Here is a 22,364-nt window from a genome sequence, read left to right as displayed (position 1 = left end):
TCACCAATCATAATCACCAATCACCATGGTAACATCGCTGAGGAGTTTCATTCCTGTCCTGCAGCTCAGTTCAGAAGGACAACTGTATCTCAAATATCAAATAAAATAAAATGTTATTTGTCACATACATATGGGTAGCAGATGTTAATGCGAGTGTAGAGACATGCTTGTGCTTCTAGTTCAGATATCTAACAAGTAATTTAACCATTTTCCAACAACTACCTAATATACACAAATCTAAAGGGGTAAATGAGAATATGTACATATAAAATATGGATGAGCGATTGCCGAGCGGCATAGGCAAGGTTCAATAGATGGTATAAAATACAGTATATACATATGATGTGAGTAATGTAAGATATGTAAACATTATTAAAGTGTCATTACTTAAAGTGGCATTATTTAATGTGACTAGCAATCCATTTATTAAAGTGGCAGTGATTGGGTCTCAATGTAGGCAGCAGCTTCTCTGAGTTAGTGATTGCTGTTGTAAGGGTCCTGTGTGTAGCTGGTGTAGAGAGTCAGGCGCAGGACAGCAAATATGAGTAATCAACGTATTTTTACTCAAAATGACAAATGTACAAAGTAACATACAGTAACAGACCAAAAATACAATAAACAATCACTCACAAACAAACATGGGGAACAGAGGGTTACATAATAAACAGGCAATTGGGTTAGTGAAACCAAGTGTGTAAGATTAAGACAAAACAAATGGAAAATGAAAAGTGGATCGGCGGTGGCTAGAAGGCCGGTGACGTCGACCGCCGAACGCCGCCCGAACAAGGGACCAACTTCGGTGGAAGTCGTGACAGCTGTTTAGCAGTCTGATGGCCTTGAGATAAAAGCTGTTTTTCAGTCTCTCGGTCCCAGCTTTGATGCACCTGTACTGCCTTTTCGCCTTTTGGATGGTAGGGTAGCGGTGTGAACAGGCAGTGGCTCGGGTGGTTGTTGTCCTTGATGATCTTTTTCCTTCCTGTGACATCGGGTGGTGTAGGTGTCCTGGAGGGCAGGTAGTTTTCCCCCGGTGATCCGTTGTTCAGACCACACTACCCTCTGGAGAGCCTTGCGGTTGAGGGCGAAGCATTTGCCGTACCAGGCGGTGATACAGCCCGACAGGATGCTCTCGATTGTGCATCTGTAAAAGTTTGTCAGGGTTTTGGGTGACAAGTCAAATTTAGTCAACCTCCTGAGGTTGAAGAGGCGCTGTTGTGCCTTCTTCACCACACTGTCTGTGTGGGTGGACCATTTAAGTTTGTCTGTGATGTGTACGCCAAGGAACTTAAAACTTTCCACCTTCTCCACTGCTGTTCTTTGATGTGGATAGGGGGGTGCTCCCTCTGCTGTTTCCTGAAGTCCACGACCATCTCCTTTGTTTTATTGACGTTGAGTGAGAGGTTATTTTCCTGACACCACACTCTGAGTGCCCTCACCTCCTCCCTGTAGGCTGTCTCGTCGTTGTCCAGGACCCAATTTTGGGGTTGAGACCCAGGGTCTCGAGCTTAATGATGAGTTTGGAGGGTACTATGGTGTTGAATGCTGAGCTGTTGTCAATTAACAGCATTCTTACATAGGTATTGCTCTTGTCCAGATGGGATAGTGCAGTGTGCAGTGTGATGGCGATTGCATCGTCTGTGGACCTGTTGGGGCGGTATGCAAACTGAAGTGGGTCTAGGGTGGCCGGTAAGGTGGAGGTGATATGATCCTTGACTAGTCTCGCAAAACACTTCATGATGACAGAAGTGAGTGCCACGGGGCGGTAGTCATTTAGTTCATGTATCTTTTCCTTTTTGGGTACAGGAACAATGGTGGCCATCTTGAAGCATGTGAGGATAGCAGACTGGGATAGGGAGCGATTGAATATGTCCGCAAACACACCAGCCAGCTGTTCTGCGCATGCTCTGAGGACGATGCTAGGGATGACGTCTGGGCCAGCAGCCTTGCGAGGGTTAACGCGTTTAAATGTTTTACTCACATCGGCCACGGAGAAGGAGGGGGAGGGGCGCAGTCCTTGATAGTGGTCCGTGGCGGTGGCACTGTATCGTCCTCAAAAGCGGGCAAAGAAGGTGTTAAGTTTGTCTGAAAGCGTGACGTCGGTGTGTCCATGAAGTGGCAGTTTTTTTTTGTAGTCCATAAATTCTTGTAGACCCTGCCACATAAACTCAGCAAAAAAAGAAACGTTCTCTCACTGTCAACTGCGTTTATTTTCAGCAAACTTAAAGTGTAAATATTTGTATGAACATAACAGGATTCAACAACTGAGACTTAAACTGAACAAGTTCCACAGACATGTGACTAACAGAAATTGAATAATGTGTCCCTGAACAAAGGAGGGGGGTGGGGGGGTCAAAATCAAAAGTAACAGTCAGTATCTGGTGTGGCCACCAGCAGCATTAACCTCTTGACGTTACCCTAGGATTTGGGGCGGCAAAGCGAATTTTGGAAAAAATTCGTGCCCATTTTCAATGGCCTACTAATCAAACTCAGAAGCTAGGATATGCATACAATTAATACCTGTGGATAGAAAACACCCTAAAGTTTCTAAAACTGTTTGAATGGTGTCTGTGAGTATAACAGAACTCATATGGCAGTCAAAACCCCGAGACCGATTGAACCAGGAAGTGGAATTCTGAATTGTGGACTCAACTTCACGTCATTGCCTATTATTCACACCGTGAGCTATCGTTCATTGAGCACTTCCTATTGCTTCCACAAGATGTCGCCAGTCTTTACAAAGTGTTTTGAGCCTTCTACTGTCGAAACTCAGTGAATGAGACGCGTTGGAAATTGGTCACAGGGGGAGGGCCATCACCATTATGACGCCGGCGGCCCTGTCTACCCCCACCTTTGGAAACGTTTTGAAACACAATACAATCGTCCCCCTCGAATCTTATTGGCTCTCTTGTTGAAACAGGCCCTGAAGATTTATGTTATACAACGTTTGACATGTTTGAACGAACCTAAATGGGAAAAAAATGTTTTCTTTCGAAACGGCTGTCCTGCGCCCGGCAGAGCGTTTGGATACAGCATTCAGACGCGCTAACAACAGCAAGCTAATGGAACATAAAGGATGGACTTTTTCGACCGAAAATACATCTGTTGTGGACCTGGGATTCCTGGAAGTGCTTTCTGATGAAGACAACTAAAGGTAAGCGATTATTGACAATATTATACAAGATTAGATGTGATATGCGATTGTTCCAAGATGGCGCCGAGCTCGGTTTACTAGCTCATTTTCTGAGTATCGCATCCCCTTTTATTGCTAAGTGTGATTACCCAGTAAAGTTATTTTTAAATCTGGTATGACAGGTGCTTTCAAGAGATATTCATCTATAAATCTTAGAATGACAATATTACATTTTAAAAATGTTTTCGAATAGTAATTCAGTAAATTGTAGCACTGTTTCCCTGGATGCATTTGACAGGAAAATAGTTAGTCAACGTCAGACGCCGATGTAAAATGCTGTTTTCATATATAAATATGAACTTTATTGAACAAAAGAATGCATGCATTGTGTAACATGATGTCCTAGGTGTGTCATCTGATGAAGTTTGTAAAAGGTTAGTGCTGCATTTAGCTGTTTTTTGGTTATTTGTGATGCATGTGGTTGGTCGGAAAATGGCTATGTTGCTGCTTTTACGATGGACTCCTCTAACATAATCTAATGATTTGCATTTTCCTGTAAAACCTTTTTGAAATCGGACGACGTGGGTCGATTCAGGAGAGGTGTATCTATAAAACGATATGAGACAGTCCTATATTTGAAAAAAATATATATTAAATTTTGTTATGCTAATGTCGCTAGGAGTTTTCCCTGGATTTTGATCCCGCATACGGGACGGGACGCTGGAGAGGTTTTAAGTACTGCAGTGCATCTCCTCATGGACTGCACCAGATTTTCCAGTTCTTGCTGTGAGACGTTACCCCACTCTTCCACCAAAATGACTAAAATGTAAAGGCACCTGCAAGTTCCCGGACATGCATGAAGGGAACATTTTGGCATTTGCTGTATGATCGATGAGAAACTCCATATTGCAAATGTACAGACTCTTATTAGACGTCCGCGAATGTTTGTAAAATTTGCGGACGACGGCGGGCCGTGCACCGGGGCCAGATCTTCCGGGAAGTCTCGGACATTCGGTTTCCATTTTATAAAATGTTCAAATTTTTGTCATTTTTCAGCTGTCTCGGAAAATACCACCAGATGGCGAATGTAATCTTATTGCAAATGTACAAAACAACATCAATCACGACATGGCCGTTTCTCCTAAACGGAAAAGACTTCAAAGACGAAACTTGGTGAGCATAGGTTTGGCATAATGGGCAGTTAGCCCCGAACAAGATGGCGTCGAGGCCTCAACGCTTTTTGAGTTAAGGCCGTTTATCTGGGATTAAAAGTCAAAAATGAAAACAGAGCGCTAATTTGACCACTTCACATCAAAGTACATGAACCTACGGTGTCAGGAAAAAAAGAACCAGACATTTATCTATTGTAATTTAAGACAATGTACAATTGGTGATTTTTTTCCAAAAAGTTACAGATCCAGTTGCAGTGTGTTCAGACGAATCCATTAACCTGTTAGGGCTAGGGGGCAGTATTTGCACGGCTGGATAAAAAAAATGTACCCGATTTAATCTGGTTACTAATCCTACCCAGTAACTAGAATATGCATATACTTATTATATATGGATAGAAAACACTCTAAAGTTTCTAAAACGGTTTGAATGGTGTCTGTGAGTATAACAGAACTCATTTGGCAGGCAAAACCCTGAGACATTTTCTGACAGGAAGTGGATACCTGATGTGTTGTATTACCTTTAAACCTATCCCATTGAAAAACACAGGGGCTGAGGAATATTTTGGCACTTCCTATTGCTTCCACTAGATGTCACCAGCCTTTACAAAGTGTTTTGAGTCTTCTGGAGGGAGATCTGACCGAACAAGAGCCATGGAACGATGATGGCCCATTAGACACCTGGCGCGCGAGTTCATGTTGGGTACCCTCGTTCCAATACGTTATAAAAGAGTATGCATTCGTCCACCTTGAATATTATTCATGTTCTGGTTAAAAAAGGCCCTAATGATTTATGCTATACAACGTTTGACATGTTTGAACGAACGTAAATATATTTTTTCCCCTCGTTCATGACGAGAAGTCCGGCTGGCTTAGATCATGTGCTAACAAGACGGAGATTTTTGGACATAAATGATGAGCTTTTTTGAACAAAACTACATTCGTTATGGACCTGTGATACCTGGAAGTGACATCTGATGAAGAGAATCAAAGGTAATGGATTATTTACATAGTATTTTCGATTTTAGATCTCCCCAACATGACGTCTAGTCTGTATCGCAACGCGTATTTTTCTGGGCGCAGTGCTCAGATTATTGCAAAGTGTGATTTCCCAGTAAGGTTATTTTTAAATCTGGCAAGTTGATTGCGTTCAAGAGATGTAAATCTATAATTCTTTAAATGACAATATAATATTTTACCAATGTTTTCTAATTTTAATTATTTAATTTGTGGTGCTGACTTGACTGCCGGTTATTGGAGGGAAACGATTTCCTCAACATCAATGCCATAGTAAAACGCTGTTTTTGGATATAAATATGAACTTGATAGAACTAAAAATGCATGCATTGTCTAACATAATGTCCTAGGAGTGTCATCTGATGGAGATTGTAAAAGGTTAGTGCATCATTTTAGCTGGTTTTATGGTTTTGGTGACCCTGTCTTTGAATTGACAAAACATTACACACAACTCTTGTAAATGTACTGTCCTAACATACTCTAAATTTATGCTTTCGCCGTAAAACCTTTTTGAAATCGTAAAACGTGGTTAGATTAATGAGATGTTTATCTTTCAAAGGGTGTAAAATAGTTGTATGTTTGAAAAATTTGAATTTTGACATTTATTTGGATTCAAATTTGCCGCTCTTGAAATGCACCTGCTGTTGATGGAGTGCACCACGGGGGGGACGCTAGCGTCCCACCTAGCCCATAGAGGTTAAGGCGGGTTTCGGAGCTCTGCGAGATTTCTGTGATTTTCTGTGATTTTCTGAAACAATATACACTCATTCAACCCTCTGTAAATAAGTCGCTCGGGCTGAGCGCAGCGAACGTGAAAAAAATTAGGCCCATAATGAAGCCTGGCCCTAAATTGCAGGTGCTTTTGGGTGGCAGCGGGAGAACCGTTAGGGTTAGAAGCACAATTGGACCTCAGGAACATTCCTGAGGTCCTCCCGATCTGTGCAAGCCTAACCTTGACCATGTGGCATTAACCCTTAACAGTGAAAAGAAGGTGTTTACATCAAACAGTTTGGAATGACTTCTCTCGCCATAGGAGTACATTGCCTGCTCCCCTAAATTCAACCTGAAGCCTATGTGGGTTATGAATGTCTTATGAACCTGTCTTCGATGACTATCCATCAGGCCACTATGAGGTCTATCTGTGTCGATTCTAAGCTTCCTGGAGCAACCGGAAGTGGTTAAATTCACCGCCCTTCCTCTTCTCAGAGAGGAGTTTATCTCTGTCATTGTGATGCATGGAGAAGCCCGGTAGCTGAACCGATTCCGACAACATATCCCGAGAGAGCCGATGTTTCCGTGAAACAGAGAATGTTACAATCTCTGATGTCTCTCTGGAAGGTAACCCTTCCTCGAATTTCATCTACCTTGCTGTCAAAAGACTGGACATTGGCGAGTAGTATACTCAGGAGTGGTGAGTGATGTGCACGTCTACGGAGCCTGACCAGGAGGACGCTCCATCTTCCCCGCCGTTGTTTTGGGTCGGCTTCTGGGATTAGGTCCATTGTCCTGGGTGGTGGTCCAAACAGATGATCCGCTTCGGGAAAGTCGTATTCCTGGTCATAATGTTGGTAAAGTTGACGTCGCTCTTATATCCAATAGTTCTTCCCGGCTGTATGTAATAAAACTTGAGTTTTTCTGGGGTAACAATGTAAGAAATAATACATAAAAAAAAAAAATACTGCATAGTTTCCTAAGGACTTGAAGCGAGGCGACCATCTCTGTCGGTGCCATCTTTGATGTGTCTGGGTGGTTTAATACATAATCCACAGCATAATTATTAATTTGACCATGCTTAAATATTCCATGTCTGATTTGATATTGTTAATGATCTACCAATCAGTGTCCTTTTTATGAGGCTTTCGAAAGGCTCCCTGGTCTTTGTAGTTGAATCTGTGCTTGAAATTCAATACTTGACTAAGGACAGAGGAAGGGTTAGTCCAAGAAAATCATGACAATCCCTATTATTTCTCGCAGAGTCCATTTAACATATTATGTGATTTGTTAAGCCAAATTTTACTCCTGAAATAATTTAGTCTTGTTGTTGCATTTTTCTTCCACTTTTGAGATTTTTTACAACAAATGTCAATTAAATCAATTTGAACCTTTTCACATGTGAGTTCCAAATCTCTCTAATGGTCACCCAAGTGTGAGTTTTTTATGCTTGTGATGTCAGAATGCACTCACTGTTCCAAAATTGTTACACAACAGGACAGTTAACCCGTGCTGCCCTCAAGCCAAGACACACGCTGCCTGCTAATTATCTATTGGCTATATTTGAACTTGGCAATTTGAAATTATTTTCTAACAAGTTTTATTTTCTAACAACAGTTTGAATTGAGGTGTGTTCTGCCTCCTCATTGAGTCACACAGAAGTAGCATTCTGATTCTTGCATAGATTTTAAAGGACATGTTGTGTAAAATATATTTTTGAAGGTTGTACTGATTATGGTGAGCTAATGTTAAGCTATTTGCCAGCTATGTGTGGCGTCATGTTTGTTAACATTGTACAATTGTGGGTGTCACGTAAATGTCTGTCAGATGTTATAACAAAATGAGGTGTGGGTTGTTTCACTCATCATTTGAGTGAACTTCCGGAAGTGAATGAAGGGAAGTGAATGACGGTAGACGACACACCCGCTTCAATGCATACTGCAAAAAAGACCAAACGCCGAAGACGTGGATGTCAATTAAGGCAGTCCCCCGCACCTCTCTGATACAGAGGGGTTGGGTTAAATGCGGAAGACACATTTCAGTTGAATATATTGTTGGACAACTGACTAGGTATCCCCCTTTCTCATCTTGTTGCCTCTTCTTATCTTTGGTTGACCAGAAAAAACAAACATGGCGGCGGTTACAAACTACCCATCGCCAGATTACTTTCGATCTTTTACTCAGTTATTTTGATCAATGGTGAGCTCACCCGCGATGTGATGAATTGTAAAATGCCATTTCTATTTGCTAATTCATATTATGTTTTCTGTCAGCTGAGAGTTACCTAAATGTGAACGCTTGTGTTAGGTCAATATTTCCTCAGTTAGCGCTAGGACTAATGTAGCCTACATTTTCCGGTTTGGATAATTGTGTTATGCTGTCACTACTTCTGTGAATGTCTGAACATTGCATCCAAAAATAAACTGTCACATTCAGGACATAACGTTGTAAGGACTGTTTGTGCAAAATGTTTCTGTGTTGCCAGCTCTGAGGACGCAGCTAGAGATGCCGTATGGGCCAGCAGCCCTGCGAGGGTTAACATGCTTAAATGTCTTACGTCAGCCACAGAGAACGAGAGCCCACAGTCCCTTGGGAGCGGGCCGCGTCAGTGGCACTGTGTTATCCTCAAAGTGGGGCGAAGAAGGTGTTTAGCTTGTCCATGAGCAAGACGTTAGTGTCCGCGACGTAGCTGGTTTTCCCTTTGTAGTCTGTGATTGTCTGTAGATCCTGCCACATACGTCTCATGTCTGAGCCGTTCAATTGCGACTCCACTTTGTCTCTGTACTGACGACTCCACTTTGTCTCTGTACAGACGACTCCACTTTGTCTCTGTACAGACGACTCCACTTTGTCTCTGTACTGATGACTCCACTTTGTCTCTGTACAGACGACTCCACTTTGTCTCTGTACAGACGACTCCACTTTGTCTCTGTACTGACGACTCCACTTTGTCTCTGTACAGAGGTTTTGCCTGTTTGAAGGAATAATGGAGGGAATAACTACACTGTTTGTATTCAGCCATATTCCCAGTCACCTTGCCATGGTTAAATGCGGTGGTTCATGCTTTCAGTTTTGCTCAAATGCTGCCATCTATCCACGGTTTCTGGTTAGGGTAAATTTTAATAGTCACAGTGGGAACGACATCCCCCATACACTTCCTGATGAATTCAATCACCATATCCGTGTATATGTCAATGTTATTCTCAGAGGCTACCTGGAACATATCTCAGTCCACGTGATCAAAACATTCTTGAACCATGGATTCCGATTGGTCAGACCAGCATTGAATAGACCTTAGAACAGGCACTTCCTGTTTGAGTTTCTGCCTATATGAAGGGAGGAGCAAAATGTAGTTGTGATCTGATTTGCCGAAGGGAGGGCGGGGGAGGGCCTTGTAGGCATCTCGAAAGGGGGTGTAGCAGTGATCCAGTGTATTTCCAGAGCGAGTACTACAGTCAATGTTGATAGAACTTCGGTAGCGGTTTCCTCAAATTTTCTTTGTTAAAATCCCCAGCTACAATAAATGCAGCAGGATATGTGGTTTACAGTTTGCATAAAGTCCAGTGTAGTTCCTTGAGGGCCTTCATGGTATCAGCTTGAGGGGGAATATACATGGCTGTGACTATAACCAAAGATAATTCTCTTGGGAGGTAATACGGTCGGCATTTGATTGTGAGGTATTACAGGTCAGGTGAACAAAAGGACTTGAGTTTCTATATGTTATCACAATCACACTATGAGTAGGTAATCATGAAACATACACCCCCGCCTTTCTTCTTCACGGAGAGTTCTTTATTCCTGTCTGCTCGATGTACTGAGAATCCAGCTGGCTGTATATCCCGAGAGAGCCATGATTCCGTGAAACAGAGTATGTTACAGTCCCCCTGATGTCTCTCTGGAAGGAGATCATCGCCCTGAGCTCGTCTACATGGCTCAAAGTGGAAGAGAGATTGACATCAACATTACTTGTTTTCATAAGAGGTGTTGACAAGCTGAAGGTACCGAGCTGTCTGTTTAAAATACTAGCACACAGCTCGGACACCCATGCATACCCCACAAGACATGCCACCAGAGGTCTCTTCACAGTCCCCAAGTCCAGAACAGACTATGGGAGGCGCACAGTACTACATAGAGCCATGACTACACAGAACTCTATTCCACATCAGGTAACTGATGCAAGCAGTAGAATCAGATATAAAAAGCAGGTAAAATACACCTTACGGAACAGTGGGGGCTGCGAAGTAACAAAAACATAAGCACAGACACATGCATACACACACATGATAACATCCGCACTATACACACACGTACACATGGATTTTGTGTTGTAGATATATGGTAGTGGAGTAGGGTGCCCTCAGGCACACACTTAGTGTGTTGTGAATTCTGTAATGAATGTATTGTAATGTTTTTAAAATTGTATAACTGCCTTAATTCTGCCAGAACCCAGGAAAAGTAGCTGCCATAATAAATACAAATACTGAACTTTAGCGAGTAATATAATCTGAAATGGTGGATGGTGTGTACGCCTCCTCTGAATAACAGTTCTCCGCCAGCGGTGTCTGGGATAAGTTCAGTTACCCTGGGGGGTATGAACAAAGTATCCAATTCAGAAAAGTCGTATTCCTGGTTGTAATGCTGGTTACCGCCGCTCTGATATCCACGTTATTTCCGGCTGTATTTAATAACACAAAAGAAAGTTCAATGTCTTTCAGCACAATCTTTCTTTATTTTGAATGAATATACATGTACTAAATTACAATTAAATCGTTTGAAATTGAAGTACAGTTTTAATGAGTGTGTTTAAGTTTAATGATAGTGAACAAATACAGTAGTATAATAAAAGACTGAAAAACAATGAATATAAAGTACACTCTAATAAGTGTATTGAAGTGTGATGATAGCATATTTAGAGTATACTAAAAGACTGAAAAAAACAAAGTGTGTTGAAGTAAATTATATTATATTTATAGTATACTTATGATATAATAGAACATTACATCTTGTATTTGAAGTATATTATTTATAGTCTTAGTATATAAGTATACTTTAGTATACTTGTAATATATACAAATATTATGTTTTTTGCTTGGGCCTAAACACCAGAGTCAACTCCTGGATACACAGAACCCTTAACCACCAATCAGAGTCAACTCCTGGATACACAGAACCCTTAACCACCAATCAGAGTCAACTCCTGGATACACAGAACCCTTAACCACCAATCAGAGTCAACGCCTGGATACACAGAACCCTTAACCACCAATCAGAGTCAACGCCTGGATACACAAAACCCTTAACCACCAATCAGAGTCAACGCCTGGATACACAAAACCCTTAACCACCAATCAGAGTCAACTCCTGGATACACAGAACCCTTAACCACCAATCAGAGTCAACGCCTGGATACACAGAACCCTTAACCACCAATCAGAGTCAACTCCTGGATACACAGAACCCTTAACCACCAATCAGAGTCAACTCCTGGATACACAGAACCCTTAACCACCAATCAGAGTCAACGCCTGGAAAAGAACCTTAACCACCAATCAGAGTCAACGCCTGGATACACAGAAACCCTTAACCACCAATCAGAGTCAACTCCTGGATACACAGAACCCTTAACCACCAATCAGAGTCAACGCCTGGATACACAGAACCCTTAACCACCAATCAGAGTCAACTCCTGGATACACAGAACCCTTAACCACCAATCAGAGTCAACGCCTGGATACACAGAACCCTTACCCACCAATCAGAGTCAACGCCTGGATACACAGAACCCTTAACCACCAATCAGAGTCAACGCCTGGATACACAGAACCCTTAACCACCAATCAGAGTCAACGCCTGGACACACAGAACCCTTAACCACCAATCAGAGTCAACGCCAGGATACACAGGCACACACACACACACACACACACACACACACACACACACACACACACACACACACACACACACACACGCACACATACGGACACACGTTGTGTCTATCAGTCCTGTCATCTCTGTTTTCTCATATTAACGGTGGCTCATTCTGAGACAGGATATGAGGATTAGGCATTGCCTTACTACGCTACAGCTACACACTGCTAAATGGCTCCCATGTGTTCCCTCATAGAGAAAGGCTAATAAACGTTAGCCGCTTGCTCGCCTAGCACCCCCAGAATAATAGCAGTGGATAGATGAGTCCCACTGATAACAACTAGCGCTAAGGGCTAATGGGGCTGGCTTATTCTATTAGGCTGGGATAAGATGCACTGGGAGAGAGGAAGAGAGGGGAAGAAAGGGGAGAGTGGGGAAGAAAGGGGGAGAGTATCAGGCACAGGAGGCTGCTGAGGGGAGGACGGCTCAGAATAATGGCTGGAATGAAGTAAATGGAATGGCATCAAACACATGAAAACCATGTGTTTGATGTGTTCGACAGCATTCCATTTATTCTGTTCCAGAAATTAGCCCAATTAAGGTGCCACCGGCCGCCTGTGGTATCAGGAGAATAGTAGAAGGCTTCTGATACTATGAGAGCATACACAGTCAAAAACACACACAAACACACACTTTGAGGTAATACTTGATTGGAGAGACTGTACTGGTGAATATAGCTCCTGTTCATACTGATAGATTATTCTTCAGATCACACTAGCAGGGAAAGGGAGGACACTGCAGAGGAATGGGAGAAGGCAGGAGAGAGAAGATGGCGGGAGCAAGAAGGAGGAAAAGAGAAAGATGGAGGGAGAGAACGATGGAGGGAGAGAGGAGGGAAAAAGAAAGATATAGGGAGAGAGAAGGGGAGAGAGAGAAAGGTGGAGGGAGAGAGAAGGGGAGAGAGAGAGAGATGGAGGGAGAGAGAAGGGGAGAGGGAGAAAGGTAGAGGAAGAGAGAAGGGGAGAGAGAGAAAGGTGGAGGGAGAGAGAAGGGGAGAGAGAGAAAGGTGGAGGGAGAGAGAAGGGGAGAGGGAGATGGAGGAAGAGAAGGGGAGAGAGAGATGGAGGGAGAGAGGAGGGAAAGAGAGATATAGGGAGAGAGAAGGGGAGAGAGAGAAAGGTGGAGGGAGAGAGAAGGGGAGAGAGAGAGAGAGAGAGAGATGGAGGGAGAGAAGGGGAGAGAGAGAGATGGAGGGGGAGAAGGGGAGAGAGAAAAAGGTGGAGGGAGAGAGAAGGGGAGAGAGAGAAAGGTGGAGGGAGAGAGCAGGGGAGAGAGAGAAAGGTGGAGGGAGAGAGCAGGGGAGAGAGAGAAAGGTGGAGGGAGAGAGAAGGGGAGAGAGAGAAAGGTGGAGGGAGAGAGAAGGGGAGAGAGAGAAAGGTGGAGGGAGAGAGCAGGGGAGAGAGAGAAAGGTGGAGGGAGAGAGCAGGGGAGAGAGAGAAAGGTGGAGGGAGAGAGAAGGGGAGAGAGAAATGGAGGGAGAGAGCAGGGGAGAGAGAGAAAGGTGGAGAGAGAGAGAGAGAAGGGGAGAGAGAGAAAGGTGGAGGGAGAGAAGGGGAGAGAGAGAAAGGTGGAGGGAGAGAGAAGGGGAGAGAGAAAGGAGGGAGAGAGCAGGGGAGAGAGAGAAAGGTGGAGAGAGAGAGAGAAAGGTGGAGGGAGAGAGAAGGGGAGAGAGAGATGGAGGGAGAGAGCAGGGGAGAGAGAGAAAGGTGGAGGGAGAGAGAGAGAAGGGGAGAGAGAGAAAGGTGGAGGGAGAGAGAGAAAGGTGGAGGGAGAGAAGGGGAGAGAGAGATGGAGGGAGAGAGCAGGGGAGAGAGAGAAAGGTGGAGGGAGAGAGAGAGAAGGGGAGAGAGAGAAAGGTGGAGGGAGAGAGAAGGGGAGAGAGAGATGGAGGGAGAGAGCAGGGGAGAGAGAGAAAGGTGGAGGGAGAGAGAGAGAAGGGGAGGAGAGAAAGGTGGAGGGAGAGAGAGAAAGGTGGAGGGAGAGAAGGGGAGAGAGAGATGGAGGGAGAGAGAAGTCGTTTTCTTTAGGTGAATCTTGACACTGCCGCATTCTCTGAACACATGGAGTGGATTATGTAGTCTGGTCCTACACACCGTTTTCACCACAGTAACACACACACACTGGGTATGCACACACACACACACCCCTACACACACCAGGTATGCATACACACCAGGTATGCACACACACACCCCTACACACACACCAGGTATGCACACAATCCCATTATAAAGCCAAGGTCTTTTTTTTGGTCTATGGGGGGCTCTGACATAAAAGAGTAACAAGGTATTTTTTTGTCTCTTGGGGGCTCTGATATAAAAGAGTAACAAGGTATTAACCTTTATGACATTCTTCACTTAATGCTTTTTCAGCTAAAAATACAAATCTTCATGACTGGGCTGTGCACCTTTCTAATTAAGCAACCCCACACACCAGGGTGGAGTACCACGGTAAAACTTTACTGGCCTGTATGTGTGTGATTGGAAAAGAGAGAGAGGGGATAGATTGAGAGAGAGAGAGAAAGCGAGAGAGAGGAGAGAGACACAGAGAGAGAAAAGGGAGAGAGAGAGACAGAGAGAGGAAAGAGAGAGAGACAGAGAGAGGAAAGAGAGAGAAACAGAGAGAGGAAAGAGAGAGAAACCGAGAGAGGAAAGAGAGAGAGAGAGGAGAGAGAGCGAGCGAGAGAAAGGAAAGAGAGAGAGAGAAGTGGGGGAGAAACTTGTCCATCTCTGGTTTTTCTCACTCCGGTCGTTTTTATCACCTCAGAGCCCTACTTTAGTCTGTTCGGCTGGTGAACGCAGTTAGGATTAATACCACGAGGTAACACACATACAGCAGGCTCAGTAGATATACTGTACACCAACCGCAGCCGCTACATAGCTGCAGAACAGTAAACCTTCATGTCAACTCCATCAATTTAGGACCACTAAAATCAGAAGGGGCTGTAAAGAAACTTCATTACAGACAACCACTAGAAAACAAGCACAGACACACATTTCTATGCACACATGCACGCACACATGCACACACACAGTTATAGTCCTCTGAAAGTCATGAGGGACCATAAAAAGAGCTGCTTGTATTGCAGTACATTCCCCTCAGTCAGAGCTGAACAATCATGTGGGAATTGTGGTCACAACCAAAACGTACAATCAGTAGGTGCTGTGCTTATGAATCTCAAATCTAGCTAGCTTGTGATTTGGCACCGTGCACCTCAATGTCCCCAATGCCCCCAGGGGCAGATAACCCAGATAGATCATGAAAAGAGGAGGATGATGAAGAGAGGAGGATGATGAAGAGAGGAGGTTGATGAAGAGGAGGGTGAAGAAAAGAGGATGATGAAGAGAGGAGGGTGATGAAGAGGATGGTGAAGAAAAGAGGAGGATGATGAAGAGGAGGATGATGAAAAGAGGAGGATGATGAAGAGAGGAGGGTGATGAAGAGGAGGGTGATGAAGAGGAGGGTGATGAAAAGAGGAGGATGATGAAGAGAGGAGGGTGATGAAGAGGAGGATGATGAAGAGAGGATGATGATGAAGAGAGGAGGATGAGGAGGAGGAGGGTAATGAAGAGGAGGATGAGGAGGAGGATGATGAAGAGAGGAGGATGATGAAGAGAGGAGGATGATGAAGAGAGGAGGATGATGAAAAGAGGAGGATGATGAAAAGAGGAGGATGATGAAGAGAGGAGGATGATGAAGAAGAGGATGATGAAAAGGAGGGTGATGCTGGAGAAGTTGAAAGGAAGAACATCGCAGTCACTCACCTCTCATGATTGGAGCTTCAGTTCCCATGGCGACGGTCATGCCCAGATGCCCTCCTCATCGTCCTGTTGGAGAGAATAAATCAATCAGTCAAATGCAATTTGCATAACATTTTCTTCATGTACTGTGTTTTTTCTGGAGAACACAGCAAAATCCAGACCTGAATACCAAAGGTCAGGCCTTCCTATACTTAGTTGTACCGTGTTTCCCTACAAGTCTCACAGCCAGTTATAATCAAAGCTAGCATGTTTAGCTTGTTCACCCAGGCTGTAGCTCTGTTCTACTGTATGATATCAATGGACTTTTTCCCTCTTTGTGATGTAGTCAGGAGGCAGTAATGAATCTTACAGAGGTTTCCTCAGGCCTGAGTCTAGCCAGACATAGCCCTGGGAACAGTGAGGCTAACCCACACAGACCAACACCATGACGTCTTTGCAGACAGGCAGGCAAGCAGCAGAGTACTGTAGTAGATTTGGTTCACTGAGCCATGCTCACTTGATGAGAGAACTTCTCCGGTACCTGAAGACTTGTGTTGGCTCCCAGAGCTATAGCCTAGAGTTTAGCTCAGTGGGCTAATTAAGGTCTTGAGGCACGCAGACACACCTTCAGACACACCTGCCTTAACTGCATTACCTGTCAGGAGTTATGTTCCCCTCTCAATCACAATGGCTTTGCTAGGCCATGGCTATGCTACGGCTAAAGCTAGGCTAAGGCTAGGGATACGCAAGAGTATGCTATGCTAAATGCTAATAGCTTCAGCAACAGTCTGCGTCCACATGCTAAGGTCAATCAGTTAGAAGCATCTATCCCCAGTGAGTGCCTGTGACAGGCGGGGTAAACACAGCCAAGCTCTTTCGCCAACGTAGCCAGGCTAAACACACACACACGCAACCACACACACACAACCACACACACACACACACACCCCCACACACACACACCCCCACCCAGTCAGGGCTAAATACCATGTGCTACTTCTTACAGAGCAGGCAGCCTGTCGAGGGGGAGAATAAGGAACAACAACCAGAGAGAGGCCTTGTAATTCTAACTCTGATAAACACTTTATGGCTGTTCTCTATTTCCTTACAGAGGCATGGTGCCAAGTCCCTGGCAGCGCTATAGCTGTGGCTAAAGCAGAACAACATGGACACAACATGCCCATCAAACTGAAGTGAGGTAAAAACAGGTTAGGTGAAAACAGGTGGTGGATGCCAACTTGGATGGCCTGATAAGATAAATAAAGGTGTCTGTTAGCTACATGAATAATGACGCAATAATGAGACGCAAGAGCTGAGATATGGTTTGGTCATGGAAAAAATGTGTTTGTGTGTGTTTTTTTGTTTATAATGGCTTTGACAGTATCTCTCCATCTGACAGCCTTGGAAAGCATTGTGTCTCTGAGCTGTTTGACCAGACCCTCTTCATCATCAATCACACACACAAATGCACACAAACGCACACAAGCCCTATGGTAGCTTCTGCGGAACGTCCACTATAGGTCAAAGGTCAGACATGAGGAAAATTGATTGGGATGACCTCTGTCAAAGCAGCCGGGAACAAGCTGACCTCTGGACTGAGTGCTACACTGCACCGCTAGCCATGGTCAGACACCCAGCTATGAGGGGTGGAGAATAGAAAAACAGAAGGGAAAGTTGGAGCAGAGGATGGGAGAGGAGGAGGAGGAGAAACAGAAATAAGGGGTAAGGAAGAAGTTGGGAAGTAGGAAATGTGGGGTGGAGGAGAGGAGAGACAAGGGAAGAAGAGGAGGAGTGGGTGATGGGAGGAAGAGATGGTGAGGAAAAATAAATAGTGTAATTAATCACATTCAGATAAAAGAGAGAGATAAAAGGCAGAGAGGGGCACTGTGTTTAGAGGGAAAACAGTTTCATGTCAGGGACCCTAATCTGACCTCTCACACACACATACACACCCTATGGTGACCTCTGCGGAACTTCCACTATAGGTCAAAGGTCAGACATGAGGAAAATTGATTGGGATGACCTCTGTGAAAGCAGCTGGGAACGAGTGTGTTTGTGGTTTCTGATGAGAGCGTGTTGGACACGAGAGACAGAGGGAGAGAGAGACAGAGGGAGAGAGAGAGAGATACACACACAGAGAGAGAGAAATAAAGAGAGAGAGACAGATAGAGAGAGAGACACAGAGAGAGAGAAATAGAGAGAGACAGAGGTAGAGAGAGATAGATACACACACACACAGAGAGAGGAATAAAGAGAGAGACAGAGGGAGAGAGAGATAGATACACACACAGAGAGAGAGAGAGGGAGAGAAATAAAGAGAGCGAGATAGATACACACACAGAGAGAGAGGGAGAGAGAGAAATAAAGAGAGAGAGACAGAGGGAGAGAGAGATTGATACACACACAGAGAGAGAGAGAAATAAAGAGAGAGAGACAGAGGGAGAGAGAGATTGATACACACACAGAGAGAGAGGGAGAGCAAGGCAGAGGGGGAGGTAGAGAGAGAGAGAGAGAGAGAACAATAGCAGAGACATCGAGAGAGCACAATAGTCTGCTATTTATACAGGTTGTCTTTAACGCTAACGACAGTTTAAACTTTTTCCAGCCTATAGCTTTACGTTCAGCTTTCCATTTCACTTTGCATACAGTGTGCTATCCCTTTTACACATGTAAAGGTTCCATTTTAAGGGGGCATTTCCAGCCATTTGGCCCAGATTTACGAGTTATTTTGTTATTCTCTGCATGCTTCCGAGCAGTCTAATTCATAGTTTCACTGCTGGCCTTTTTCTTTCTGACTTAAGAGTCTGAGAAGTTGCTTGTAGCAAGCTACCGCGTTATGCTGCATGTCAGGTCTATAAACAATGTCTCTATTAAATAGTGCAGGAGGCCATATTGAGTGAGAGATATTTATATTAGAAGTGGTGTGTGTAATAGTGGGGATATCCCATTGTGTGTTAGCTTGGGTCATGTTTAAACAGCATGCTTGAAACATGCAATGGTGCTTGTCTGAGGGAACAGGCGTGTGATTCCAGCACCTCTACTCCTATCTGGAAATCCCCTTGACACACACACACAGACACAAACACACAAAGGAGTGTCTTGCGGAGTTTCCCCAATCACACATGAATTAGAGAACAATAAGAACATTATTAAACAAATAGAAGAGGTCAGTAGCAGGTGGTAATGGGGCAAGATGATTATCTATAGTGCATGTGTTCTACAGTATAAGCATTCCAATAGACTAAAGTGGCTTCCTCTCCACTCTCCACTCTTACCTATCCTCCCTCCCTTCTCCCTAACCTCTCCTCATCTCCTTTAGCGGTCTTAAAACAAAGGATAGGTGAAAGCCAAATATACTGTACATTAGTGCAGGTGAAGGAGATGAAAGGAGGAGAAGAGGCCAGTTTTACTGCTCTATTGTTGTGTGCGGTGGTTGGTTAGGGGAAACTGTGTTAGGCACACCCTTGGCAGCACTTTATTCTATAGCAAGAGGACTCCTGATATCTCCAGGAGTGATAAGTATAATTGTAGTCTTTATCTGTTATGGTCTAGTAGTGTCTTTTTGCTAGCTAGGGCCATCTACTTTAAGTGCTGCCTGTCTTCCCAGTGTACTTCTTGATGTGTGAACTGCTACCTGCTCATAACTTACAGCTGATCGTTTACACATCAACCAGGATCAAGGGGCAGGGCAATGAGTGACTGTTGTTGTACCGGAATGTGTGACTGTTGTTGTACTGGAATGTGTGACTGTTGTTGTACTGGAATGTGTGACTGTTGTTGTACTGGAATGTGTGACTGTTGTTGTACTGGAATGTGTGACTGTTGTTGTACTGGAATGTGTGACTGTTGTTGTACTGGAATGTGTGACTGTTGTTGTACCGGAATGTGTGACTGTTGTTGTACCGGAATGTGTGACTGTTGTTGTACTGGAATGTGTGACTGTTGTTGTACCGGAATGTGTGACTGTTGTTGTACTGGAATGTGTGACTGTTGTTGTACTGGAATGTGTGACTGTTGTTGTACCGGAATGTGTGACTGTTGTTGTACCGGAATGTGTGACTGTTGTCGTACCGGAATGTGTGACTGTTGTTGTACTGGAATGTGTGACTGTTGTTGTACTGGAATGTGTGCTCTTCATCTTCGTATTGTCAATTAGTATTATCAATTGGTATTGTTAATTAGTATTATCAATTAGTATTAGTACTTCAGTCTCCCGTTTTCTCAGTGGGGGTCGTGTCAGCGGCGGTCGTGTCAGCGGGGGTCGTGTCAGCGTGTCAGTGGCGGTCGTGTCAGCGGGGGTCGTGTCAGCGTGTCAGCGGGGGTCGTGTCAGCGGGGGTCGTGTCAGCGGCGGTCGTGTCAGCAGGGGTCGTGTCAGCGGGGGGTCGTGTCAGCGGGGGGTCGTGTCAGCAGAGGTCGTGTAAGCGAGGGTCGTGTCAGCGGCAGTCGTGTAAGCGGGTTCGTGTCAGTGGCGGTCTCGTGGCAAAGCTAGGACAGTTCTGCCAAGTTTTTCTGCAGTTAATCAAGGAAGGAAAGAGAGGAAGGCTCCACACCACTCTGTCAGTTGAGTATCTTACCTAGTTATTTTCAGATGATCTCATTTTGCTGTTTTGTAGCTTTGGCAAGTATGTGTGCTCTCTATACCTGTTCACTCCTCTCCATATAGGCTTTGCAGACGCTACCCACCCCTTGGATGCAATCCTTCTAATTTAGTGTACCCTGCGTGCACAACCCATGTGGAATTCATGGTCTCTGGCAGCATTTGGAACTGCTGATCTGCGGTCATGAACTCAAAAGTTCATTTCAGACTATGCTGCCCTTCAGTCCCAGTACTTTTTGGCCCTGACAGAGACATGGATCACCACAGAGAACACTGCTACTCCAGCTGCTCTCTCTTCATCTGACTATGTTTTCTCTCATAGTCCGAGAGCATCTGGTCGTCGCGATTGTGGAACAGGTCTACTCATTTCTCCTAAGTAGAGATTTTCTCTTTTCTCCCTCTCTCACCTGTCCATCTCCTCATTTGAGTTCCATGCTGTCACTGTCACTTGTCCACTCCAGCTTAACATTGTTGTCATCTATCACCCACAAGGTGCCCTTGGCCTGTTGGGGATAGGGGGCAGTATTTGCACGGCCGGATAAAAAAACGTACCCGATTTAATCTGGTTACTACTCCTGCCCAGTAACTAGAATATGCATATAATTAGTAGATTTGGATAGGAAACACCCTACAGTTTCTAAAACTGTTTGAATGCTGTCTGTGAGTATAACATAACTCATATGGCAGTCAAAACCCTGAGACAAATCCTAACAGGAAATGGAAATCTGATGTGTGGAAATCATTTCAAACCTTTGCCATTGAAACACACAGGGGCTTATTAATCATTTAGCACTTCCTAAGGCTTCCACTAGATGTTGACAGTCTTTACAAAGTGGTTTGAGTCTTCTATGGTACAAACTGACCCAAAGAGAGGCTGTGGAACTTGGTCACAGGGGGAGGGTCATTTACTACTATGACGCGGCCGCCCATGGCTACCCTCCCCTTTCGAAACGTTTAGTAAGACAATGCAATCGTCCACCTTGAATATTATTGAAGCTCTGGTTGAAAAAGGCCCTAAAGATTTATGTTATAAAACGTTTGACATGTTTGAACGAACTTAAATATATATTTCTTGCACATTCGTGACGACAAGTCCCGCACTACGGTACATTTTGAGTAGCCTTCGGAACGCGCTAACAAGAAGGAACTATTGGGACATAAATTATTAACTTTTTCGAACAAAACTACATTTGTTGTGGACCTGGGATTCCTGGAAGTTCCTTCTGATGAAGATAATCAAAGGTAAGGGAATATTTACAATAGTATTTTTGATGGTTGATAGTTCCAAGATGGCGCTAACATGTATCGCCTAGCCTATTTTTCTGAGCATACCACGTCGTTTATTGCAAAGTGTGATTTCCCAGTAAAGTTATTTTTAAATCTGGCAAAGCGGTTGCATTCACGAGATGTTAATCTATAATTCTTTGAATGACAATATAACATTTTAACAATGTTTTCGAATAGTAATTTTGTAAATTGTAGCGCTGATTCACCGGAAGCATTTGAGGGAAAAGATTTTCTGAACGTCACGCGCCGATGTAAAATGCTGTTTTTATATATAAATATGAACTTTATCGAACAAAAAATGCATGTATTGTGTTACATGATGTCCTAGGAGTGTCATCTGATGAAGATTGTCAAAGGTTAGTGCTGCATTTAGCTGTGTTTAGGGTATTTGTGATGCATCTAATTGCTTTGAAAATGGCTGTGTGATTATTTCTGGCTGGGTACTCTCCTAACATAATCTAATGTTTTGCTTTTGCTGTAAAGCCTTTTGAAATCGGACAACATGGTTTGATTCAGGAGAGGTGTATCTATAAAACGGTGTAAAATAGTCATATGTTTGAGAAATTGAAGTTATAGCATTTATGAGTTTTGTATTTCGCGCGACGCGATTCCACTGGGTGTTGACTAGGGTGGGACGCTTGGGTTAAAGAGTTCCTTGACAAGACCATTTCCTGACGATGGCTCACCGCACTTCGTCCCGATGTCTGCCTTCGATTAATTTGTTTCCAACTCTCTCTTTCCCCTCTTTGACCTCCCCCTTTCCCAGTCCACCCCCACTCAGAAG

At 44.1% G+C, this 22,364-nt stretch overlaps 1 protein-coding gene across 2 annotated transcripts in view; it reads right to left on the bottom strand.

Moving 5' to 3' along the window:
• LOC106566523 (ERC protein 2) overlaps positions 1-22,364 on the bottom strand; it is a 448,684-nt gene that overhangs the window by 65,718 nt on the left and 360,602 nt on the right. For both annotated transcript variants that reach the window (XM_045692987.1, XM_045692988.1), the window contains one exon: positions 15,720-15,782. In XM_045692987.1, the coding sequence (XP_045548943.1) occupies positions 15,756-15,782 (27 nt within the window). In that variant the 3' untranslated portion in view covers positions 15,720-15,755. The remainder of the gene's footprint in view (positions 1-15,719; positions 15,783-22,364) is intronic.

The sequence above is a fragment of the Salmo salar genome, chromosome ssa13 (genome assembly GCF_905237065.1).
Source record: "Salmo salar chromosome ssa13, Ssal_v3.1, whole genome shotgun sequence".
Classification (NCBI taxonomy): Eukaryota; Metazoa; Chordata; class Actinopteri; order Salmoniformes; family Salmonidae; genus Salmo; species Salmo salar.
The sequence above is the reverse complement of the archived record's forward strand: the minus strand, read 5'-3'. Positions and strand labels throughout refer to the sequence as shown.